At 36.2% G+C, this 23,790-nt stretch overlaps 9 protein-coding genes across 11 annotated transcripts in view; 3 read left to right on the plus strand and 6 right to left on the minus strand.

Moving 5' to 3' along the window:
- The window catches only part of LOC132798496 (pneumococcal serine-rich repeat protein), a 64,535-nt gene that overhangs the window by 4,706 nt on the left and 36,039 nt on the right, over positions 1-23,790 (plus strand). The gene's annotated exons all lie outside the window — the stretch shown is intronic.
- On the plus strand, positions 1,625-2,195 carry LOC132798725 (uncharacterized). Its single transcript, XM_060810682.1, has 2 exons — positions 1,625-1,870; positions 1,938-2,195. Exons 1-2 carry the CDS (start codon positions 1,656-1,658, stop codon positions 2,056-2,058), a joined length of 336 nt encoding a protein of 111 aa, XP_060666665.1. The 5' UTR covers positions 1,625-1,655; the 3' UTR covers positions 2,059-2,195.
- Positions 5,346-6,553, plus strand: LOC132798342 (uncharacterized). The gene is made up of 3 exons (XM_060810162.1): positions 5,346-6,065; positions 6,129-6,243; positions 6,319-6,553. The coding sequence occupies exons 1-3, from the start codon at positions 5,969-5,971 to the stop codon at positions 6,437-6,439; spliced, it is 333 nt and encodes a 110-aa protein (XP_060666145.1). The 5' UTR covers positions 5,346-5,968; the 3' UTR covers positions 6,440-6,553.
- Positions 8,604-9,235, minus strand: LOC132798663 (U-scoloptoxin(16)-Ssd1a-like). Its single transcript, XM_060810602.1, has 2 exons — positions 8,981-9,235; positions 8,604-8,914 (listed from the first exon to the last, which is right to left on the minus strand). The coding sequence occupies exons 1-2, from the start codon at positions 9,202-9,204 to the stop codon at positions 8,812-8,814; spliced, it is 327 nt and encodes a 108-aa protein (XP_060666585.1). The 5' UTR covers positions 9,205-9,235; the 3' UTR covers positions 8,604-8,811.
- Positions 9,965-10,730, minus strand: LOC132798664 (U-scoloptoxin(16)-Ssd1a-like). The gene is made up of 2 exons (XM_060810603.1): positions 10,375-10,730; positions 9,965-10,309 (listed from the first exon to the last, which is right to left on the minus strand). The coding sequence occupies exons 1-2, from the start codon at positions 10,599-10,601 to the stop codon at positions 10,207-10,209; spliced, it is 330 nt and encodes a 109-aa protein (XP_060666586.1). The 5' UTR covers positions 10,602-10,730; the 3' UTR covers positions 9,965-10,206.
- Positions 11,186-11,944, minus strand: LOC132796253 (uncharacterized). Its single transcript, XM_060807353.1, has 2 exons — positions 11,682-11,944; positions 11,186-11,611 (listed from the first exon to the last, which is right to left on the minus strand). Exons 1-2 carry the CDS (start codon positions 11,903-11,905, stop codon positions 11,512-11,514), a joined length of 324 nt encoding a protein of 107 aa, XP_060663336.1. The 5' UTR covers positions 11,906-11,944; the 3' UTR covers positions 11,186-11,511.
- Positions 12,460-13,064, minus strand: LOC132798875 (uncharacterized). Its single transcript, XM_060810878.1, has 3 exons — positions 12,923-13,064; positions 12,736-12,868; positions 12,460-12,677 (listed from the first exon to the last, which is right to left on the minus strand). Exons 1-3 carry the CDS (start codon positions 13,017-13,019, stop codon positions 12,578-12,580), a joined length of 330 nt encoding a protein of 109 aa, XP_060666861.1. The 5' UTR covers positions 13,020-13,064; the 3' UTR covers positions 12,460-12,577.
- Positions 13,085-13,663, minus strand: LOC132798874 (venom toxin OcyC11-like). The gene is made up of 3 exons (XM_060810877.1): positions 13,469-13,663; positions 13,287-13,410; positions 13,085-13,222 (listed from the first exon to the last, which is right to left on the minus strand). Exons 1-3 carry the CDS (start codon positions 13,554-13,556, stop codon positions 13,096-13,098), a joined length of 339 nt encoding a protein of 112 aa, XP_060666860.1. The 5' UTR covers positions 13,557-13,663; the 3' UTR covers positions 13,085-13,095.
- LOC132798873 (uncharacterized) lies at positions 13,958-14,620 on the minus strand. The gene is made up of 3 exons (XM_060810876.1): positions 14,433-14,620; positions 14,234-14,363; positions 13,958-14,173 (listed from the first exon to the last, which is right to left on the minus strand). Exons 1-3 carry the CDS (start codon positions 14,542-14,544, stop codon positions 14,062-14,064), a joined length of 354 nt encoding a protein of 117 aa, XP_060666859.1. The 5' UTR covers positions 14,545-14,620; the 3' UTR covers positions 13,958-14,061.

The following is a 23,790-nucleotide window of genomic DNA, read 5'->3' on the forward strand; positions in this document are numbered from 1 at the left end:
GAGAGTTTGCTGTGTGAATTGCGGCAGAGTGTGGCGACCATTTTATTCTTTCGTTCTCGTTTTCTGTGTGAGTTTTTTGTGCTCTGTGGGTTATTTCTTCTTTATTTTTGGCACTGCTGGGCACAGACAACGCGTGAAAAACAATGAATAAGTTATGTTTTGTGTGTGTGTGTGCGAGTGTGTAAGTGTGAGTGTGTAGCACAGTTAAAGGTCTCATTTCACTGCGTACACTATTTTGTTTGTTGCATATTTTAAGGCGCTTCCTTTGCACCTTTTACATATTATATGCTAGTTTGTCTGTACACCGGGAAATCTGAATTCGAGTGTGCTTTTTTTTCTCTGGCTGTCTGTTATATATTTTTTTTTTTTGGGTTGATATTATTATTTTCAGCGCGTGCCTTGGCAAAGTTTCATTTCAGTTTATGTAGCAACTCGTGCTCGAATTTGTAGCCTGACCAGCAACCGACATTACCTTCACCTTTTGTACGCACACACACACAACTACACAGCCAAACACACACACACACACACACACACTCATACATTGACTGGCATGAGAGGTCACCCAAAAGCAAGTTGCCTGCCTGCCAATTTATAAATGTTGTATGTGTGTCAGTGTACATGAGTTTACACACACACACACACACACACTCAAACAAATTCACATAGTCGAGGCTTAAACTTTGCGGCATGCTAAAATTGTAATATTCACTTTTTATGCTGAGACTGCCATTTTGCTTTCTCGCATGCGACTAAAAACTTGCTGCGGTCTTTTGCATTTTCTTTTTTGTTTCTGTTTTTTCTCTGTGTTTGCACACAACTCTCACTTCTTCAATTTGTGTTTTGGCTACTTTGTAGTTTCTTTTCATGGTTGAGGCTCGACAAAGTAACCAAAATGTATCCAACGGAAATTTAAAATACTTTCGTGTTATACACTACAAGATAATTTATTGAATTGGTCGAATTCAGATTCCGTTTTTGAAACTATCAAATTGAATATTAAAGCAACAAGATTTTTTCATAGCCTAATTATCAAATGGAAAATCCAAACATTAAATAATGATAATAAAATAATAATAAATGAGTGGTTACTTAAAAAAAAGTGCATTAAATGCATTTCAATCATTTAGTAAAAAATCTAAATACACAAATTATTATTCAATAAATGGATTGACACAATTTTTAGTTTGCAAAATTAAAATGATAAATGTTCAATTTTTTAACAGTAAATCAAAACTAAAAACACTAACGAAGCTAGAAATATTTATTACCTACGCTAATCTGAATTTAATGTGCAAATAAAAATAATAATCAGACACAGTAACATATTGCATTTAGTTTCGTTTTACGATCCATATATTTTAATGTGCTTGAAAATCTGTCATTATCAGCGATTTCATGGATTTCTATTTGACTGTGTGTTCTCAGAAGATGTGTTCATCGAACCGGTTTTGTGTTGTTCATTTAAATATTTGAATGCATATGTAAACAATCATTTAATAGCCATTGCTAAACTGATAATAAGTAGCTTGACTAGTTAAGTCATCACATCAAGCAAGTTCGATGAGGGCGTTTGAAAGACAAGTTTGTTGGCATTCGACTATAAATTGACAGCGACATTTCAATTGACAACCAAATCGATTCGAACTTTCAAGATGAGGGCAACAACTATTTCTGTGATCTGTGTATTGGCAATTGTGCTAAGCACAACTGAAGTTCACGGCGCAGTCTCAATTGGAGTTTACAAGGATGATGCTCATCCAGGAAAATGTGTTGTGGATGCCGACACTATTTTAGATAAGGGCCAAGTTGTAACGCGTAAATGCACGCGTATTTCTTGTGGCGATGGAAGCTTTGTTGAGTTTGCCACGTGAGTACTTCTATTGAATATAATTGCAAATATTTTGAAACATATAAATTGACTATCGAATTTGTAGCTGTGGTGCTGTTGCTGTTGCCGAGCCCTGCAAACTGGGCGACTTCAAGTATCCGGATGCTGATTATCCCAAATGTTGCACCCGAGTGCAGCATTGTCCCGACGGAGATAGTGAAATTTAAATTGGATTCGTGTGAATGATTAACAAGTGATAAAGCTAAAGTCGAGTATAATCGCTACTAGTTTACAATAAAAATAAATATCGAAAAAATCCCAAAATAATTCTACTACATTAAAAATATACCGCAGTGTACAAAATATACCGGATTGTCAACCACAGCCATTAAGATCTAACATCTGGAACACTTTTTACTACCCTTCAGGTAGCGAGTATAACTATATCTTGCGACGTATTTTTTTATGTGCTTCTGAGTGACGTATACCCAAATACTGAAAAAATACTTAAACATTTCATACACCAACTTACGACTACTTTTACACATACCGCAGTGTACAAAATATACCATATTGCCAATCAAAGCTATTAAGATCCAACAGCTGAAGCTGTTTTTACTACCCTTTAGGTAAAGAGTATAAATTTCTTCGCGACGTATTTCTTTTGATGTTCTTCTGACTGACGTATGCGTATAAAGTATGCTGAATAACTTTTACGTTTGACTGGCAAAGCGAATACAATTGTTTGCACTAACTATTCGCATCTAATTAATCGTGTGGTTTCTATTAAAGTCAACGAAGCTTGGCTCTGGCAAATGTATTTGCATAAGCATCTCATTAAAGCAGTACTTCATAAATGCACTGCGGTTGTATATACAAACAGTTGTTTACCCACACACTCGCACTTTCGTAACATACACACACACACACACACACACACTCATACTCGGTGATACAGTCATAAATCTCATAAGTAGGACGACACCAGGTTCAATTAGTTTCAGTTAAATGCACTCAACACGGTCACCAAATCAATTTGAATTTGCGGCTTAAGCTACAACTGTTAGAGTGTGTGGGTGTATTATTTATGACTGTGCATTAGTGTGGGTGTCTTTCTTATAAAGATGCTAGAGTTGACCTCAACATTAAAGTGAATAAGCAGAATATGATAGACTCTTGTTTCTAGCAGCACTTGAATTTTCAATTTATTAAATAATAACTAAACTTTTCCCAAATCTATAACTTGACAATGGGAATTAAATAGTTTAGGTCAATTTAAAATTTTGTCATTTGGTATATCAGTTTACGATTACATTCAAAATATACTGCAGTGTACAAAATATATCAGATTGTGTTGCAGATTCTTTCATACATAATCTATTCTATTTATCGGGTATTGACGCATTTCGAATTTCAATTCAATTTTAATTTTTAATTTGGAGAGTTTGCTCCAGTGTGTATGGCGCAACAAACATCCCACTCAAATCAATTTGATCTTGAACTAATTAACACACATTCACTTTGACTTATACTCACGGATCTTATATGTTCTAGGCAAAGGAAGTACGTTGATTCGCACAGATGTCAGACGACGTTTTTATAGCAAAACTACACCTAAGGGTCAAATAGATTAGAGCGGAATAGCTTTCTAAAACAAAAAGCATTGAAGATAGTTTGAGTTATGCACCATTTGTATTGAATTCTATGTAAAATCATTTGAAAGAGTCAAGATGAGGTTGATTTATTTAGTGATCTGTTGCATGACAATTAGTATAATCATGTACGTCAATAGCAAGTTTCCTCGATGATGCTCATCCAGGCAAACACCATTTTAGATGGTCGTCAAAAAATAATGCGTAATTGCTAATGTGATAGGCAACAAATAATCGCTAATCAAATAAGCTTCGCTAGCGATACAAAAATTCGTTGGTAGCTCTTTGCTTTCGAATGAATTAAAATCACTCAATTCGACTTATGCTCATGCTTAAGGCAAAAAGGCATAGTTGCAGACAAATGTCAGATGATGTGTTGAGCAAAACTGCGAGAGGAAAAGCTTTCTAAAATATGTTAGAAAGCTTTGAAGATAGTATAAATTGACAGCGACATTTGAATTGGAAACTAAATCCATTTGAAAGTGGCAAGATGAGGGTGACTATATCAGTAATCTGTTTTTTGGCAATTGCGTTTAGCACAGGAGAAGGCACCGCTGTTTTTTCAATTGGAAATTACAAGGATGATGCTCATCCCGATACATGTGTATTCGATGAAAGCACCATTATAGATAACTTTAACTCTATAACGCTTTATTGCCAGCATGATAAGTGCATCGATGGTAAATTTGTCCTTGAGCATCGTGTTGAGGGGTCGCCCGAACATTGTCAGAAAATTAGTTGCTTAATGGATGGTATTGTTCAAATAGATGGGTGAGCATTTACTTGGCATATAATGAAATATATTTTTGTTCTATAATTAAATTGTCGTATTTGTAGTTGTCCTAATATTGTATTGCCACAAGGCTCTCCTTGCACTTTTGGAGAGGCTAAATATCCTAATGCCAGTTTTCCCGATTGCTGTAATACTGTGGTGCATTGTCCTGACGGAGATCGTGAATCCTTTCATTTGAGAAACTACTAAATCCATGTTCAAGTTAGTTTGCATGATGGTTTGCAATAACTTCTATATTTGAATAATAAACCAGAACATTAAAACAATTATGGGCGTCTTGCAGTCAATCAAATACACTTTACTCAGGCGTTCGCTACAAACATTTTACTAATCACATACGCATAATCAACAGTTGGCGATAAACGAATGCTTTGACTGCTCGTTGTTTTCAAATGAATTAGAATCACTCTCTTCACCTTATGCCTTTTGCACAGAGAGAGAGAGAGAGCAAGATAGCGAGAAGTAAAGTGAGGAGAAGCTTCTTACTACTATTTGTGACTATTTTAGTAATCTACTTTCCAGCCATTATGCTTGGTTTAGGTGATGTTTACGGGGCCATCTCAATAGGAGTTCACGAAGGTGAAAGAGTCATCAAGCAGATCCATAAATCTATTTAGTACTTTTCGTAGCTCCCCTAGGTAAATGTGTTCTGGATGATAATTCCATTTTAGATGAGTAATAATCTTATTCCGTGTCACTGAACGACTCGACGAATGCTTTAAAAATGTTCTTTGAACAGTTATACATTTTACATACATACATTTTATGTACATGCTGTCTTATGAGTCGTTTAAAAAAGGCTTACAAAATAGACAAACACAAAATATTTAAAAGCCCCGTGTTAATCTAATCTCAAAAAAGGTCGTTCAACATCTAGGCGTTCCAAAATCTGCTTTCTTTTAGCACTAAATTAGCCTCAAAATCATTTATGTTAGTTGTCTAAGACTGCGCAATTTGTAATAATGCTTTTTTGCTGGGTAACAGTTTAAATTAGATTCTTACTTAATTTGGTTCAACGAAATTGATTAATTTAATGATTTATAAAAACCACAAGGCTCAACATTTTTATACCCACTGCAACAATGAACTTAATTAAACTCACTTTTCATAAAATTCAACAAATTTTCAAAGACTGCTATTCCAGTGAGCATGCAATGCGTTTTGTACTTTTATAAAAATGTTAAAATAACAGCAACAAGTCTAACTTATTTTTTTCATTTATGTAGTTTTGTTTCTGTCGCTCTGATATTTCAAAGTTTAAAGCTGGTATGTTTAGTATTCTGTGGTATAATTATAAATGAAGTATATCAATATACTAAATAAAACCTTCGGTATATCTTCTAGTATATTTTAAGAATAATACTGCACTATTTAGCTCTTATTCAAAATAACTAGCGAGTATCTTACAGTGAAGCACACTCGAATGTAGTTTTCTTACTTCATTTTAATCACACATTGATTTCCCTGACCTAGTATAAGGCAATAACAAAGCTTTCTTAAAAAATACAAAAATTGTAGATTGTAGATTCGGAATCAAATCACAAATCTTGTTTATTAAATACATAATATGAGCCAACTTGTTATTCATAGTACGAATGAATTAAATTCAGCTTCGAAATGGACAGATTAGGAAGAGCTTTATAAAACAGAAAGTTTTTTAAATATACAAGTAAACCTTTTCGAACTGTCAAGATGAAGGCAACTATTTTAGTCATCTTTCTATTGGCAATTGTGTTTAGCACAAGTGAAGGATTTGGGAAACTTTCAATAGGAATTTACAGACATGATGGTGCGTATTGAAAGAACTTATCAATCGTTAAGGTGATCCATCAATCTATGAAGCACTTTGTAGGTTATCCAGGTAAATGCGTTCTGGATGATAACACCATTTTGGATAAGGGCCAAAATGCAACGCGCCATTGTCTGCGGTTTAATTGTCGAGGAAATGGTGTTGTAATTACTGCACGGTGCGTATTTTCAGAGTGCATACCATATGTAACTAAATATATTTATCAATATATCTCTTTGTGTGGCTTTTCCAGTTGTAATACTCTGCCTGAGAATTGCACTCTGGGAGACTTTAAGAATCATGAAGCTGATTTTCCTAAATGCTGCAATCGTATTCTACATTGCTCCGATGGAGATCGTGAAACTCTTGAATAAAAAAATGCACCTAAGCTAAATTATTCTCTTACAAATTAAGTTGCACTAAAAAAGCGCCACTTGTTCAAAAATAAATAACAAAACTGTTTGGCAAACAAATTTATTGCGTATACGTCATACGTATACTTAATTTGAATGTCATTGAACTTGGGTCTTCCTAATCACAACAGAGACTTCGCTCAATATCAAGGCGTCTTCTAATCTATATTCTCTATAAGAATTACGCAATACCTTTTAAATTGAATCTTGAAAAACAAGCTCTAATATGTTTTAATTGATTTCGCAGTACAAATTCAGTTGAGTTCATATCAATATTATATGCATACATATTAGAAGTAAATGTTTATCTTTAGTATATCCGTTAATCAAATCAATGTCTAACTTCATAACCCGTAACAAAAACTTTAATGTCTTCATAATATGATGATAATAATTAGCTATGGCGGAGTAAACAAATTTTATGAATCGATAGTTGAATGCTTTTAATTTAAAACACTTCACAAAGCTTTGTCTATCTCTGTTTCTAACTGCCAAATAATCCTTTGCCAATGTCAGTTGGTGAGGTCGCTGAGGGGTTTATGTAATTCATTTAGCAAATCCCTCAGAGTCGGATGCAGATTTCGGCATTGATTTGGCCTGACCTCTGATCAAATTTGATAGAACTTAACTGCAATGCAGTGCGGTACAAAAGCGATGCAAATGTCAAATCGCATGTGAAATAAGGTCAAAATGCAGTTAAAATAAAATGGCCTTAAAATGCGTTTGCGAGGTCGAAACGTTTAACGCAGTCTAAGCTTTATTTAGCCAGCCAACCACTACACACACACACATACACAAAGAGATACACACACACACAAACAAATAGAGAGACATATAGAGGGGCAATTAGTGCTGTGGGTGTGGTTTCTGTTTCTGTTTCTGTGTCAGTTTCAGTTTCAGCATGGCTGCCCTTTATCTTTCCGTCTCTGTGTTGTTGTGCTTGTTTGTTGTTTGCTGCTGTTTGTTGTTGCTGCTGTTGTCACAGTTTTACGCTTATTGTTGTTGATGGCTTTTTGGGTCCCCGATGATGGGAAGGGGGATTTGGACACAAATATCGCTAGTCATAACGCTATTTAGGCAAGCGTCCCGAGACAAAAGCGCTCAATATATTTAATGCCAGTATGTTACGAAAATAGCCAACAAACAGAAATCGGGTCAACAGGCAAACAGCCGAAAGACTCGTAAAAAATAATAAACAAACGCCAGTTGACCACGCCAAGTCAAGCCAAAATTAATATACTATACAGAGCAGAGCAGAGCAGAGCAGAGCAGAGCAGAGCAGAGCTCATAAACAAAATAGCCCATCACGCTTACGACTGGTAATAAGTATTTATATGCTGAAGTAAGCAAACGCATTCGCTTCGACTCCATAAAATAGCCACAAGTGAGACATTCTAGACTCAATAAATATGCACTTATGACTTCGCTTTGACTCTGATGAACTCGTTAATAAATACTTGATTTGGTCAACAAGCTTAATATATTTGTATGCTAAACTAGTTCAATTTATGAAGTAAATGCAAGAAAAGTTTATTTCCCTTCAATTTAAATTCTTTTCATATGAATGTCGTTATAATTTTCATAAATTCCACTAATTAGTCTCGTCATATTTTTAATACTTAATTATCTTTCTAGTTACGAGATGAGTGCGTAGAAATAATATAACGCGAATTAGGAACTGCATTTTATTTTATTAATGCTCGATAAATCTATTTTAAAAGCATTTAATTTGTATGAAATAAATAAATACAAATTTATAGCGTACGATTGTTTAGGAAATCCTACTTCATTTTGCTTTCAGTAAGTTTTCTTTTAATGCTATAAAATTAAAGATTGATATCAATATCAAAATACAGTTTAACCGAATTTTCAATTCAGTTCCAGTAGCAATTGATTAAAGTTTAACCCCCAATCGATAATGTGCAATACATGGCGTATGAGTGATAAAATGCAAGCACTCAAAAGGTTTAAGATTAGCTCTAACTTTTAGCTATTTAGCGGGAAAATAATTTCTGAAACATTGATTTCTGAGTGTGATCTGCCTTTTTCTGATACCTTAATTGTTAATAAACTAGCCTTCACTACTTAAAGTTACATATATTAATGTACATCAGTTGCTGTCAAGTAGTCTTCAATATATATTTATTTGTCATAATAAGTTTGCTCATAAATTTCATTCACCTAAATTTGACATACTTTATGTACTACATCGATAATCAGTGGCTGCTATTCTATTTTTGTGCACTCTATGCATTAGCTGAGTGCTGTTGTTGGGCGCAGGGAAGCTGCTGGAAGGGCGTGGCTAGGTCGTTGTCGTCGTTGTTGATCTTCAGTCAATTGCATATGATTTCACGTTGACAGCACTTAGGATAGTCGGCATTGGGGAATTTCGGTTCACCCAAATGGCAGCCAGGTGGAGCAGCTTCAACTCCGCAGCTATTAAATGGGAATCACAATTGAAATCAGCAATTTGAATACTCTTCACTTAAAGCTTGAACTCACGTGTGAATCTGGGCATGACTGTTGTCTTCGCAGATGATGCGAGCACAGGTCATCGCTGGGTATTTGGCAATTTGGCCAGGATTTAGTATAAGATTCGGCTTCACCACACATTTGCCGGGATGCGCGGGATCCGCAAAGACGCCACGCATAACAGCTGCCTCAGTGTGGGGCAACAACAACGCAGCCAGCAGCACCAACAAAATTCCTCTCATGAATTGTTTCATCTTATTGCGTTGCTCACAAAACTATGACTGATTCACACTCAGATTTGAGCAGATGGCTGATGTTGTTTTGAGCGTAAAAAACAAAAACTGGAATACTTTGTAGATAGTCCGAGGTCGTAGAAAGGCAGAAAGGCCAAGAGTTGACGTGTTTGTGACGAGCAAAAGTAGAATATATATTTTATTTGTATTCTAATGTATTTAAAATGCTTTCAATTTGTTTTTTAATAAACACTTCTAATAAACACTTGATTTGGTCAACAAGCTTAATATGCTATGTTGTTTTATTTATGGAGCTAAGTCATATATGTTCGAACGTAAGCGTAATTATTTACAAATACATATTACATTTCACAGAACTGACTTCGTTTACAGATGTCAGAATATGAATACGCGAGATCCCTGCACAATAGGAGAACCTAAATATCCAGATGCTGAGTTCCCTAAATGCTGTACTCGAGTTGTGCATTGTCCAGATGGCGATTTTCGCGAAATCTAAGAGTCACTCAGTTTTGATAATGCTCGGTAATTCTATTTTAAAATCACTTTATTTGTTTGAAAAAAATAAATACAAATTTATAGCGTACGATTGCTCAGGAAATTATATTATTATAAAATGCTTATTCTCAAAGTGTTTAAGATTAGCTCTAACTTTTAGCTATTTTTCGGGACAATAGTTTTTAAAACATTCAATTCTGAGTGTAAATTAATGAAATTTGTAATACTCGTAAACAAGCTTTTACTATTATAAGTTGCATATATAATATTATATATAAACACATCAGCTGCTGTCAAGTAGTCTTCAATATTTATTTATTTGTCATAATAACTTCGCTCACTTTTTTCCATTCACCTAGATTTGACATACTTTATGTACTATATGCATAATCAGTGGCTGCTATTCTATTTTTATGCACTGTCCGCATTAGCCGAGTGCTGTTGTTGGGCGCAGTGAAGCTGCTGGAGGGGCGTGGCTAGGTCGTTGTCGTCGTTGTTGATCTTCAGTCAATTGCATATTATTTCATGGTAACAGCACTCGGGATAGTCGGCATTGGGGAATTTTAGTTCACCCAAAAAGCAGCCAGGCGGAGCAGCTTCAACTCCGCAGCTATGAAATGAGAAATGATGAGTACAACAGCAGTTGCATTCGTTACTTTCAAAGCTTGAACTCACGTCTGAATCGTGGCAAAACTATTGGGGCCGTGGCAGATGACGCGAGTACAGGTCAACCCTGGGAATTGGGCAACTTGGCCAGGATTTAGGATAAGATTGGGCGTCACCACACATTTGCCGGGATACGCGGGATCCGCAGCGAACTTAATCGACTCGGCTGTCTCAGTGTGGGGCAACAACAATGCTGCCATCACCACCAACAAAATTCCGCTTATGAATTGTTTCATATTATTGTGTTTCTCACAAAACTATCACTAATTCACACTTAGATTCGAACAGATGGTTGCTGATGTTTTGAGAGTAAAAAACAAAAACTAGAATACTTTGTAGATAGTCCGAGGTCGTAGAAAGGCCAAGAGTTGACGTGTTTGTGACGAGCAAAAGTAGAATAAATATTTTATTTGTATTCTAATGTATTTAAAATGCTTTCAAGTTTTTTTTTACTGCAAATTTGACACAGACATTAAATATGGATTTTAAGATTTCATTAATTTCGGTGGACCATAAAAAAGTGTGAAAAATTAAGCAAACAGTATTTATTAAGAGTGATTAATTTCATTTCATTTTACTGAACAATTTTTTTTTTAAATTAAACAGAATTTTGGTATTTTTACAAATAATCTTCCTAGTATTACTTTTATTCTCGCTCTTTAAAAAAAATCTTCAAATTGTAAAATTCATTATATTACATGTTAAATTTATTAGAATGTTTATTTTTGGTTTTGCTGGTTTTATTTATTTCTTAGAAAAGACTATAGAGCATTTTATTTGATATTCTGTAGCTTTTGACATAAGAAAATAAGTTAAAATTAATTATTAAATTGTATTAAATATAAATTTACATGTCATTTGCTTAATATGTTTTTTATGGGTTAATTTACCGTATATTTTCCCGTTTATAGATCAACTGTTTGAATGTTGTATTTTGAGTTAGTTGCAATTCATTTTCTCTGTTATTGTTTATTATTTTATATAATAAGAAACAATTATAGAACATTCTTAGTGTTATTCCATAGTCTTGGATATAATTAAACCAATAATAATTTGTTGTTAAGTAGTTTTAAAAACTAATTTGCATATCATTTGCTTAATATGTTTGTATATGGATTATGAATTATATAAATGTTATATTTTGAGTCAGTTACAATTCATTTTCACTTCGCAGCATTTAGGGTAGTCGGCATTGGGAAACATCGGCTCCACTTCGCAATTCGGTGGAGCACCAACAGCGCCACATCTTTCAAATAAAATACAAAATATGCCATCAATATTGTGTACTCTACATTTGTCTTAAGTTGAATACTAACGTGTGTATTTGTCCAAGGCTGTTTTCTCCGCAAATGATGCGAGCACAATCCATATCTGGGTATTTTCCTATTTGACCGGGATTTAAGATTAAATTTGGCTTGATAACACATTTGCCTGGATGCGCGGGATCTGCAAAGAAGCCGCTTGCCATTCCTGCCTCAGTCTGGGGCAACAGCAGCATCGCCAGCAGTACCAGTAAAATTCCGTTTAAGAAAAGTTTCATCTTATTGCGTTGGACTCAAATGTCGGACTGATTCGAACAGTTGCCAGACGATACTTTTAGCTAAACTGGGTTTAAGGGTCAAACAAATTATAGAGAGGGAATTTTTCAAGCAGCGTAGATAATCAAAGCTCATAAAAAGCTCATTTTTGGGTTATAAAATAATTTTGAAAATTTTTATTCTATATTTGATGTGGTGTACTATCGAAAACATTATCGGTGGCTGCCACAATCGATAGTTAACGATAGTTATCATTGATAGTGAAGATGAAATTCCTGGAATTTGTGATGTCTTTCTGATTATATTATATTAGACATAATTAATTACAAATTCCTGTTAAACGAGAGTGCGGTAATCACTGCTGATTAAACATTAAAAAGAGTATATATTATTCTGGTGGTATTGTTTTATTATTTTGAATTTGTATTTATAATTTTTTAAAGTAGTACAGTGCAATACAATATAGATAGATTACAATAATCTGTAATCTGTACGTTGCAAACTTGTGTGGTAATTTCACTTTAGTTGTGAATTGGTATTGAGTAATCACTTAATCTGTTGTTATAAAATAAATATGTATATTTCCAATGAATTTCTACGATTAAAACTTTAATTGCTTTATTTTAAAACTAAAATGTTTGATGTGGATCGTTATGGAACTTTAAATTTAAATGCTAATCACATATAACACGTCGATCGCAACACTTCGGATACTCGGCATCCCAATCAAAGTTGGAATAGCGACAGTCATCAGGTGGGGCATCGTGGCTACAGCTATTAATATAATATGTTAATACGATTAATTTCGAATTTCATATTTATGTTAACTTACGTTTGCAACATGCCCCAGCCATCGCCGGCACAAAAGACCGAAGTGCATGGCAGATTATCCAACTTGACCATTTCGCCCAACTTGAGCATCAGCAAAGTGTTGCCCATATCCAGAACACAGCGATCAGGATAGGCTATAAGTTATGAAAAATAATTATACACTTTAATAAAGTAAATCTGAAACTCACTATTGTCTCCATAATTGTTTAGCGAATTCAGCAGTTGAGCTCGACAAAGATACGCAAAAGTCAGCCAGATGATGACAACTTTAAGCACAAACATCATGTGTTTAAGTAATTTCTAGTTGTGTATCGTATTTAGCTTATAGAGAATAGACTTTTTACACACTGCCTGCTAATTGTTATTTCCAAGTGCGATTCTTTTGATTGCAGATGACACTGCGTTCGCAGCAATGCGGATAAGGTTCAGTCGCATTGATGTATCCTCCAAAGCGACAATGTCCTGGAAGTCCACTGATAGCTCCACAACTAAAGTAGCGAAACACTTTTGTATTAACTAGCCAACTAATTAGTTAACTAATTTGGTAATTACCTTTGGAATATGGCAATACTTTGAGAGCCGCACACAATTTGTCGACATTCGTGTGTGGGATCCTTAATGGTGACTCCCTTATCGATTACAAGTTCTGCTGTAATGGCGCATTTGCCAGGAAATTCTATTTGACAGGAAATTAGCCCGATTTCCGCTCGTATAAAACTGCTTATGTTACTTACTGTCATCACGATAAATGCCCATGAATTCGGCTGTCTCACAACCAAGTGCCAAACAAGATAAAATAATGTATAAAATATGCAGTTGCATCTTTACTTTGTTGTTGTTAAAAATTAAAAAAAAAAATGTACAATTTAGTTAGTTACTGTTAACAATTTTTAAAATACTTTATGATTTATTTAAATTTTAAATCACATGTTGCTTGGTGTGTCTTAGATTCTGTAAAGCTTAGGAACTTTCAAGGCTTCATTGAGAAATAATGAATTTTTGTCAATTTACTTTAAATGCATATCCAAAAAACTATAAGTTTGAGTCGGTTGGAAGAGTATGTTACAGTATATTTTGAATTTAGTACTTTAATTATATACTGAATTAAGCCTTCGGTATATTTTAAATATTTTTGTGGTATATTTTATTTTATTTAAATAAATAATACCGCACTATTTTGGTTTTATTTAAAGTGGGTAGTGAGTAACTTTGTGGTTTTATTCTATTTTTAAATCATATCGTAAATCTTTGCTGTATTTATAATTTATATATGCATTAAACACTTCTTAACTTAAAATTTGTAAGACAAACACATATACTTTTGTATCTATTCGATGTCATTGCAAACCCAATCGCGTTCACAGCATTCAGGATAGGCAGCATTGCTATCAATATAATCGGTAACTACACAACCTTGGGGCACACTTCTTGGTGAGCAACTAATGGAAAATTGGAGAACAAAGGTTAGATAATTTTAAAGAGTAGTACTTGCAACTTACGTGAAAATCAAAGCCCAACTCTCGCGTCCACAAAAGATGTTCTCACATTTGAGAGGATGACGCACAAGCTGCTCGCTTTCAATGATCAAAGGACCCTTGTCCGTTTCCAGATAACACTTGCCCGGCAGGCCTGCAAATAGGAAGTGCAAGAGTTAAATGTGTGTGCTGACCAAACAAAGAGCGATGGGGCAAGTGTAACTCTTGTTATTCAATATGGCAAAGTTGGCGTCGCCGCAAACTTGATTGTCGAGCAGCAGCAGCAAATAAGCGACGACAACAGGGATCAGGAGGCAAGCATTCAAAGGCGACATTATACTATATAGTATTTCAGGAAATTTCACTAAGAGATTCAATTTACTTGAACTTCGTGTTGTAAGTGAAAAGGCCTGCTATACACAGAGAAAAAAAAGACATGAGTTTGAAAACTTCGCGATCATGAAAAGCAATATTTGAAATTTAAGATCGAAAAATTGATTAAATTAACTTATTAACTTAATTAACAAAAATTTAAGGCATCTTACAAAGTAAAAATCTTAAGACAAGAAATATGAATATTTATGTATGTTTGAACTATAGTTGAGATTTTTAGTTCTAATTTAAATTTTGTCATTTTCATTTCTTGAATTTAAAATACATTTTTCTAGTTTCCATTTTTTAATTTTTGAATTAAGAATATATATATAATTTAATTATTGTAAAGTAAAAAGATAATTCTAGAATTATAGTCTTGGTTCAGGAATTTATCTTCTGGTTTAAATTCGTTTTCACTAAAGTTTTTTTTATTGACTTTAGAAAGATTTTCTTTCTCAGTGTACTATATACTATATAATATTCACAGTGTGCTGTCGATTTCATATGCACATTTTAATTAAAAAGCAGCGGCAGACACAGACAGTTACAGATATAGTTACAACTGGCAGATACAGTTGATAGTTGTTGTCTGCTCTGCTATAAATTTATCGAATATGTTAATCCCGTTATGTGTGTCTATTTTTTTTTTTTTTTTATTCGTAGTATAGGTTAGAAAAAGTTTACAGAGTGGAGTTATAGGAAATTATGTCTAGAGACAAGGAAGAAGAAAACCGAGTTAGCGGAGCCTGGCTCTTGTGGGACGGCCGCGAAGCAATGCTTCACAAGTGCGTCGGCGCCACTTACTCCCTCGTTCGTTGTCTTGCCTTCTCGGCCCTCCTTTGCTCGTTCATGACCGCAGCCACAAATTGGCTGATCAGTGTCCAGTTAGTGGACGATACCAGCATCAGCGGAACCAATGTCGACACGGTTAACCTCTCACCAATTGCAACTGCCAGCTCTTGTCTGAGGGTTGCGTATCTACCGCACTGGAAGATTACGTGCTCGGCGACCTCCACCGCAGTCGGGAAACAAGCGGGGCACTCTTCGGCTGTGTCGTGTCCGAACCGGAACAAGTAGCTCCTGAAGCAGCCGTGGCCACTGATGACCTGGGTCAAGTGAAAATTCAACTGGCCGTGACTCCTTGTCGTCCATTCCTTAATGAGAGGGATAAGCCGGTGAGTCCACCGCCCTTTGGACGCCTCGTTCCACCGGGTCTGCCACCTTTCGAGGCATTCCCTCTGTGCCCTTTGTTTAATGGATCTCTTCTCGGCGTTGGGTAAGGAGCCAGTCTGGAGTTGCCGGAAGACACTTACCCTCTCCTGACCATTTCCTCGAAGGGGGGTATGCCGGCAATGACGTGTGCAGCCTCGTCGGAAACGGTCCTGAAACCGCTTATGACTCTGATGGCGCTCAGCCGGAAGGTTGACGCCAAGCCGCCGATGTACGAGCTTTTGATAACGGCGTCTGCCCAGATAGGAGCAGCATAAAGGGCTATGGACCTTGTTACGCTCGAAATTAATGCTCGACGACACTGTTTGGGGCCCCTGGTGTTGGGCATCAGGCGAGATAACGCCCTGTTGGTGACAGCAGCCTTACGGCCAACCTCCTGCAGGTGTTCCCGAAAACTCAGCCTCGAGTCGATCGTCACTCCCAGGTACTTAAGTGTACGCTTGGAGGTAATATGGGCGGCTCCGACCTTGACTACCGCTGTTTCCACTTTCTTCCTGCTACTGATCAGCACTGCTTCCGTTTTTTGGGGAGCCAACTCCAGTCCGACGGAGAGCAGCCAAGTCCCAATGCAATCGATAGCTCTGTTGCAATTTGATTCGGCGACCTCCAGCTCCTTAGCGACCACAAGTAGCGCAATGTCGTCGGCGAAACCAATTAGGTTTGCTCCTGTCGGCAGGTCCAGTCGAAGGATTCCGTCGTACATCGCGTTCCACAATAGCGGGCCAAGCACAGACCCCTGAGGAACGCCTCCAGTCACGATGTACTCTTCTGTTCGAACACTGGTATCATATTTGAGTACTCTCGACGAGAAGTAACTCCTGATAATCTTTAGCAACTGCCGTGGGACTTTGAATGCGTCTAGCGCCCGTAAGATGCAGTTCCACCGGGCCGAGTTGAAGGCGTTTCTGATGTCCAATGTCACCATCAGACAGTACTTCTTCTGGCCCCTTTCCAGCGAGTGCCAGCAATTGCATTGGAAGCAATGCCAACTACCTTCTCGATTGCATCTACTGTCGACCTGGCCTTAAGGAATCCATATTGGTTGGGGGAAAGGTTTCCGTTCACCAATATAGCTTCCTCCAAGCGAGTGCAGATCACCTTCTCCAGCAGTTTCCCCGCCACGTCGATGAGGCAGATAGGCCTAAACGAGGATGAATTGCCAGGCGGTTTCCCGGGCTTCGGAATTAGGACCAGCTTTTGAGTTTTCCACCTATCCGGGACTACAGCTTCTTCCAGGCACTTATTCAGCATTGCTGAAAAAGCTTCTGGATGGAGGGAGCAGGCGAGCATTAGTGCCCTTGCGGGTATGCCATCCGGACCTGGAGCGCCGGTTTGTTTCATACTCCTAACGCATTTTAACACCTCCTCGCTGGTGACCAACTTCAGCGGCAGACCATCGTTGGATGCTGTATCTGGCAGCCATGCGTTGTCTTCCTCCACGCTGGGAAACAGATGTGTGTCTATGTGTCAATGTGTATGTGTGTGTGTGTGTATGTGTGTGCCCATCTGTCGTTGTCGTTTGTCGTTGCATAATTCGATTAAACAACGTTGCAGTAAAGTCGCCCCTCGCCTCCCTTTTGGGGGTAATGTAAATATTTGTGTGTTTGTCTGTCGAATTTTGATTGCTGCTGTGTTTAGCACTCGAAACAAGCATTCCCTCTGCCTCTCTTCCTCTCTTTGGCTTCCACATTTTGCACTTTCCCCCTGCTGAAGCTGTCTGCAATTATTTAGGTACCCAACAAGTCAAATGTAGACAAATTAGTGGCCATATAATTGATGCATCTACCTCGCTCTCTCCTCTTTCCTCCTCCTCTCTCCTCACTCTTTGCTTTGTTTATTTGCCTCGGTTGTTATTGAGTGTTTAGTTGTGTTGGGCAGAAGTAAATGTAAATCTATTTTGCTTGGGTGTTTTGTGCTCTTCTGTTGCTTGCCATTGTTGATCTGCTCTGCCAACTACGACTTCAGTTCACTTCCCTTCATTGGCCTGTCTTGATTACATTTGGCCATGCGGCCAATTAGGAAACGGCCTTCATTGTTTGCCAGCTGAAATTAATTGAATTGAGTGGCCTCAGCTGAGATTGAAATATATGCAATTCCCTCCAACAAGACACACACACTCAACACGTGTGTGTGTGTGTGTGTGTGTGTGTATGTGTGCTTGTTTTTCCCTGTGTTTTTCTCACTTGGCAGTTGCCAAAAATGTTCTGCTACCAATAAACAAAGGAAAATAGTTTAATGAATGCCAAGTCAAAACCATTGTGAAGGAATGCACAGTTTAAGACTGACAAGAAATACACTTTAAAGCGATTAATTATAGTTTACTGCATTTTAATTTATAGAGATTTTTGTGATTTTCTATAAATTTAAAGAGATAACTTACAGGGTTTTGTTACAGTTGCATTTTCCTTCCCGCAGTCAAAAATTCTTAGAAATTCCATAGCTTTAATGGTGTAAATTCCATTAAGAAAATTCCATTCACAAACACATTCCACTCGACTTCATGTTAATTGGCAGAAATGGAGCTGAAGAAGGTTAATTAAATTGCTTAGGGCAAAAATCAATCAAAGGCGTTTAGCAAGTGCAATAACACTAATGGCCAAGTTAAGTTATTTGTTTAAAATGATTTAATAAATGTAAGAAAACTTGATATTAACAAATTTGATCATTCCTTAAACAGTTTATTAATCAAGTAACTAAATTGAGTTTAACTTGCTAGCTTTAAAAACAACTTTAAATAAATTCTAATTTAATAAACTATTTAAGAATGTATCAATTTTGTAACTGAGTAATTGAATTAAGTTTAACTAAATAGAAAGAGCAATAACATTAATAAACAGCTTTTCCATTATTTTCTACAATATATATTTCTTTGGCTAAGCAATTTCAATTGAACTCAACTAATCCTCATATTCTCATTTCAATGCATTTGAAATTATTGAATATGTTAATCGATTTAATTAAAGGCAATTCGATTGCCAACGAAATTGGATAGGTTTACACATAGATAATGAGGCAGCAAATGCGGCCCAAAAGTAGCTAACAAAGGAGTTGGCAGCCATAACTTAGAGGCGGCCAACTGAGAAGCATAAATTTGCAGACTGGATCGATACGGATAGAGATATATAGATATAGATATAGATACTGGGAATAATATGGAAGTTTATTTGCATATATAAGCAATCAACACGTAAACATAGCATAAATAACAAATTGCCGAGCAAATAGTGGCTAGAAGGGAGTCGATAAGGGGGAGGTAGAGACGAAGACAGAGACAGAGGCAGAGGTAACATATAAGGGTCAACATACAATGGCAACTTTTCCGAAATGAAAATGTTGTGGGCGTCTCTCTCAGTGTTGCCCCAAAGCGACCCAAAGGTAAGACCAAATGTACACATACATATACGTATATGTGTATGTACATATGTATGGTATGCTATATACATAAAGTATATATGTATTTGTGTGTGTGTGTGTGTGTGTGTGGCAAGTCACCTGGTCAAGCTCGGGGCCTCTGTCTGCGTTGGCCGTTGTCTGCTTTCCTTTTTTATGGTCGCACATAAAACACACATAATTATAATTTCAATGATATTAGAGTTCATATCAAAGTGAATGAGATACAAGCGAAATGCTTTATTTTTATTGCCATTTGTGTTGTGTTCGCTGACCTCACCTGGGGGCGACTGCCGCTGGACCCGTCATCCCTCTTCCCTCTTCCATCCTCCCTCTGATCTTCTTCCTTCTCTCTTTCATTTCGCTTTCTTGTTGTGTTTTTTTTTATATTTCGCATTATACATTCTGCGCTTTTAATTTTTGTATGACGCCTAAGCTGAGGCCGCAAGGCAGCAAGTGTGTGTGTATGTGTGTGTATGTGTGCAGCTGAATGTGTTTATGTGTGTATTTGTGGGCATATTTAAACGACGCTTTTATAAATTTTAAATTACTGGAAAATTGTTATATGTGCAACAATGTGTGTGAAAAGATAATTGAATGTTTTTAAAAAATATATAATATTAATTTTTTAGTGTTATTGTATAACAATAGGTATGTGTAAAATGTGCTACAAACATTTGAAAAGACAATTCAATGATTTAAAAAAAATATTTAATTTTGATTATTAATGTTATTCAACGACAATTGCATATTTTTACTAAATTCAATTTATATTACATTTTACACATGTACATATTTAATATTTCTGTTATTATTGAATAATTACCATATTTTTAACGCATTTTTTACGATTTTAATTAATGCACATTGTACAGGAAATAACATATTGTTGCTGTGTCGCATGGGGTAGCAACAGCAATGTTGCAAATGTACTTGCATGATGCACACATCATTTATTTCTGAGCGCGAATGTGTGTATTGTAATACACATTATTGTGCGTTGTGTTTGTATATCGTATAAAATATTCAACAACATTTCGCTTCTCTAAATATTTGATAGACCGAAAAATAAGCGAAGCCAAGTAAAAACAACAACGGCGAAGACGTCGACGACGACGACGACAACAACAGAATAAAGTGTAGTAAACAAAATTCTCACTGTGATTTTTATGCTGAAAAGCTGAAGGGGGAACGAAAGAAGGAATGAAAGAAATGGGAAAAATCCAATAAGAGAGCTATCCAACCAACTAACTCGGTCACTCTCGCACTTTGCTTTGAATGCAGCTGTCTCCCTCTACCATTTTTTTTTGCATTGTTTGCGCGCTTCTTCCGCTGTTTTCTAGTGCACTCAAAAGTAACAGCAGCAGCAACAACAACAACTAAGACTACAGCAGGAGCAGCAACAACTAAAACTACTGTAGCAGCAACAACAACAACTGCAGCAACAACTACAACTACAGCTACTGTGACCTTCAAATGCACAAATTGACTCAACTGTTATTGTTGCTGCGGTTGTTACTCGTTCTTCTTCTTGTTGCCGTTGCCGTTGCTCTTGTGGTTGTTGTTGTTGTTGGTTCGCCTTATGACAGCGCCACGTTGAGTTATTAAAATTTGTTTTTTGGCAATGCATTTGGCTGGCATTGTGTGTAATCTACTCGTATTCTTCCTTTTTGCTTTTCTTTCTATACATTTTCTTTTCTTGCGTTTTCTATTGTTTGCTTTGTGGGTGCACTGTAAACGTTTCTGTTTTGTGTCAGAGCTACTCAAAAGCACAATAATGATTTAGTAAGAATTACAATCACAAGTTTAAACAGTTGCCCCAGCGAAATTTTGCTAATGGCGCGTTCATCGCTAGCATGTGCTCTCTCAATTGTTCCATTGAAAAACAACAAATATTCAAGAATAATAATTCGATTAAATAAACACGTGGCAAATCTCTGTGGGTGCTAGACTATAAAATAACATTTTTATAGCTGGATTAAATATTACTTATGGTTTGCCACATGTTTACTCATTCATCTTTTCAGAGAAAAAAGCGTTTCCCTTTTATAGTTAATGTGTTTTAAATTGGGAAAATATTATTCGAATTATGAGAAGAACGATATAAAAAATCACAATATTATAATGATTTTTTTTAATAATCAACAATAATTAGTAAGAAACAAATTCTTTGTAGTATTTGTTTTGACTAAACATAAATTTATTTTCCTTGGGAATGGATTAAAATATGATATAAGTACATATTATTCACGTATTAATATATAACACAAAGTAATATTTTTTTTGAGCGTTAAATTTATAAAATAAAACCTTATAAAAATGTAATATGAAATTTATATATTTCTTATTTTCTTATAATGTCTGTAAGTAAAATTTACGATCCCAACTTTAAATTTAAATTTCTTTAAAGTTTAACCAATAATAAGAATTAAATTGAAACTTTCCTTATACGCTCTTATGAAAATGTTTAGTTATGTTACTACCTACGAATTTTCGTATAATTGTATTTAATTTATTTAATCGATTTTTACAAATGAAACTAATACAATAATTTCACTCTCTTTATTCTTTCAGGTAAGACAGCAGCTAATACTATATTTCTACACTTTATTATTATTTGTGTGAGTAATTAAATAAAGCTTATTTAAATTGTTAAACAAGGATTTCAGCATCAATTTCTCATAAAAAGATTTTATAGGCAATCCATTATGCTTGTCTAATAGGCTTAACTCGGTTGGTATTTGTTGCAGTATATACAGTATATTAAAATATTTTTGCAGAATTTGAAATGCTGTAAGCATAAGCTTATTGTTGTTAGATTATAAACGTAAGAGAAAAATCCGTATTAACCATTTGCCACGCGCTTTATCCTTGGCATTTAAAGGTGCGCACTGCAGATGAGCTGCTGTTGCTGTTGTTGTTGTTTTTTTTTTTTATGTTATTTTTCCCCTCAGTTGTTGTTGATTTTGGTTGGCAGAAGACCGCGCTTGTTGAATTATTTAAAAGACAAGTGCGCAACCCGCAGTCAACTCCCCTCTTTCCTCCCCCCGGCTCTTCAACGTGCAAGGATAAAGGCAGCCGGGCTGGCAGAGATAAAAGTGTAGCATACTTTAAGGCGTCGACAGCGACAGCGACAAAAGCGAAAGCAAAAGCAAAAAAAAATGGAAAAAGGGCGGCAGCTTGATTATGTCTCAAGTCACTCCACGTAGCTCGGCCACAAAAAAGAAATTAATTAATTTTTAAGCGTAATTAAATGCAAAGCAGCACTTGGGCTCAAGCCCAGCCAGGCATCAGGCAGGCAGGCAGCCAGACTTCAGCAAGGACCTCTCGCAGTCGCGCTTTGTTTGTTTGTGTCCGTGAAGGCAAGGCTACAAGGCACACACAAGGCCGCTGCGGATGCTGCGAAGGCGTACAAGAAACCCAACCGAAAAAAAAACAAAAAACAGAGGACACTGAAATGAAGAACAACAGCAGAAAAATATATACGAGTATAAAACACAGGCCAACAAATAACTTTAGGTCCAACTGATTCCTTTTAAATGAATCTCTTTCGCATTTCTCGCTGGCAATTACAAAATGTGGGCAGCAAAAAAAAAAACACGAACGAAAGCATACAAAATTGTTATCCACTCGAGCGCTGTTAATGGGCTTCAATTTCGTGTTGAACTTTTTCAGTTTTGTTTTGTTTTGTTTGCCTTTAGGTTTGGGTTCCAGCAAAACTTGTGAGTTGGGACTGCAAATGATTGGCAAAGGTTGAATTGCTTCAGAAGGCGACAACCAAAACTTGAAATCAAGTTGACAGTTGCCCGAAGACTGTCTTCCTTTCCCTCTCACTCTCTCTCTCTCTCTCTGTCTGTTGTGTGTATCTGCTATTGACTTTTGAGTTCGGCATTGGCAATCAACACCACCCAAAAGAGACCATGCCCCAATATTTGCCATTTCCATTTCAATTCGCATTTTCAATTCTCACTCCAAGGCAACAGCTAAAGCAACGGCAACAAATAATGCTTCCTAAAATTCACATTCAATTTTTATGGCTCGTTTCGTTTGGCTGTCCGTTTGCTTTTCTGGTCAATTTCACTTTTATGCTTGCAGTCATCAGCTAAATGCTTTTACTTCTCTCTCCCTCTCTCTCTCTCTCTCTACACATACACGAAATCTACTCAGATATACATCTATAAGACTATATACTCCCCACTATGCATATACATATACATATATACACGGAGTATGTTTGTGTATCTGGACAACATTTACGTGTTGGTTATTTTTAGGCGCGTGTACACAAAACAATTACGTCGACAGCGACGTTGGCAGCACAACAACACAAATACAAACAGCAACAACAACAACTACAACAACGACGCGTCGCTTTAATTGCGCGCCGGCTCATGAATATTCAACAGAATATTCAGTTCCATTTGAACATGAAAACCAAATGATTTGACTAAGAACACTGAATAATAAGCTGAGGCGGATTATGCGCCAAACAACAAGCAACTGTATCCAACAGCAGATATCAAGTCTGAGGACTATCTGATTACATATAAATTGAGTTGAAGTTGTAGGAGGAATTAGAAATATAG

The sequence above is a fragment of the Drosophila nasuta genome, chromosome 2L (genome assembly GCF_023558535.2).
Source record: "Drosophila nasuta strain 15112-1781.00 chromosome 2L, ASM2355853v1, whole genome shotgun sequence".
In the NCBI taxonomy this organism is placed as follows: Eukaryota; Metazoa; Arthropoda; class Insecta; order Diptera; family Drosophilidae; genus Drosophila; species Drosophila nasuta.

Bases quoted from the DNA above. Each gene is read 5' to 3' on its own strand.
- LOC132798725 (XM_060810682.1), top strand. From the start codon at position 1,656: ATGAGGGCAACAACTATTTCTGTGATCTGTGTATTGGCAATTGTGCTA. The intron at 1,871-1,937 runs GTGAGTACTTCT...TCGAATTTGTAG, and splicing joins AGCTTTGTTGAGTTTGCCAC to CTGTGGTGCTGTTGCTGTTG.
- LOC132798342 (XM_060810162.1), top strand. From the start codon at position 5,969: ATGAAGGCAACTATTTTAGTCATCTTTCTATTGGCAATTGTGTTTAGC. The intron at 6,066-6,128 runs GTGCGTATTGAA...AGCACTTTGTAG, and splicing joins AGGAATTTACAGACATGATG to GTTATCCAGGTAAATGCGTT. The intron at 6,244-6,318 runs GTGCGTATTTTC...TGGCTTTTCCAG, and splicing joins GGTGTTGTAATTACTGCACG to TTGTAATACTCTGCCTGAGA.
- LOC132798663 (XM_060810602.1), bottom strand. From the start codon at position 9,204: ATGAAACAATTCATGAGAGGAATTTTGTTGGTGCTGCTGGCTGCGTTG. The intron at 8,915-8,980 runs GTGAGTTCAAGC...CCCATTTAATAG, and splicing joins AGTCATGCCCAGATTCACAC to CTGCGGAGTTGAAGCTGCTC.
- LOC132798664 (XM_060810603.1), bottom strand. From the start codon at position 10,601: ATGAAACAATTCATAAGCGGAATTTTGTTGGTGGTGATGGCAGCATTG. The intron at 10,310-10,374 runs GTGAGTTCAAGC...CTCATTTCATAG, and splicing joins AGTTTTGCCACGATTCAGAC to CTGCGGAGTTGAAGCTGCTC.
- LOC132796253 (XM_060807353.1), bottom strand. From the start codon at position 11,905: ATGAAACTTTTCTTAAACGGAATTTTACTGGTACTGCTGGCGATGCTG. The intron at 11,612-11,681 runs GTTAGTATTCAA...TTTATTTGAAAG, and splicing joins AGCCTTGGACAAATACACAC to ATGTGGCGCTGTTGGTGCTC.
- LOC132798875 (XM_060810878.1), bottom strand. From the start codon at position 13,019: ATGATGTTTGTGCTTAAAGTTGTCATCATCTGGCTGACTTTTGCGTAT. The intron at 12,869-12,922 runs GTGAGTTTCAGA...CATAACTTATAG, and splicing joins AAACAATTATGGAGACAATA to CCTATCCTGATCGCTGTGTT. The intron at 12,678-12,735 runs GTAAGTTAACAT...TTATATTAATAG, and splicing joins GGCTGGGGCATGTTGCAAAC to CTGTAGCCACGATGCCCCAC.
- LOC132798874 (XM_060810877.1), bottom strand. From the start codon at position 13,556: ATGCAACTGCATATTTTATACATTATTTTATCTTGTTTGGCACTTGGT. The intron at 13,411-13,468 runs GTAAGTAACATA...CCTGTCAAATAG, and splicing joins GGGCATTTATCGTGATGACA to AATTTCCTGGCAAATGCGCC. The intron at 13,223-13,286 runs GTAATTACCAAA...TCGCTACTTTAG, and splicing joins AGTATTGCCATATTCCAAAG to TTGTGGAGCTATCAGTGGAC.
- LOC132798873 (XM_060810876.1), bottom strand. From the start codon at position 14,544: ATGTCGCCTTTGAATGCTTGCCTCCTGATCCCTGTTGTCGTCGCTTAT. The intron at 14,364-14,432 runs GTTACACTTGCC...TCCTATTTGCAG, and splicing joins TGCCATATTGAATAACAAGA to GCCTGCCGGGCAAGTGTTAT. The intron at 14,174-14,233 runs GTAAGTTGCAAG...ATTTTCCATTAG, and splicing joins AGTTGGGCTTTGATTTTCAC to TTGCTCACCAAGAAGTGTGC.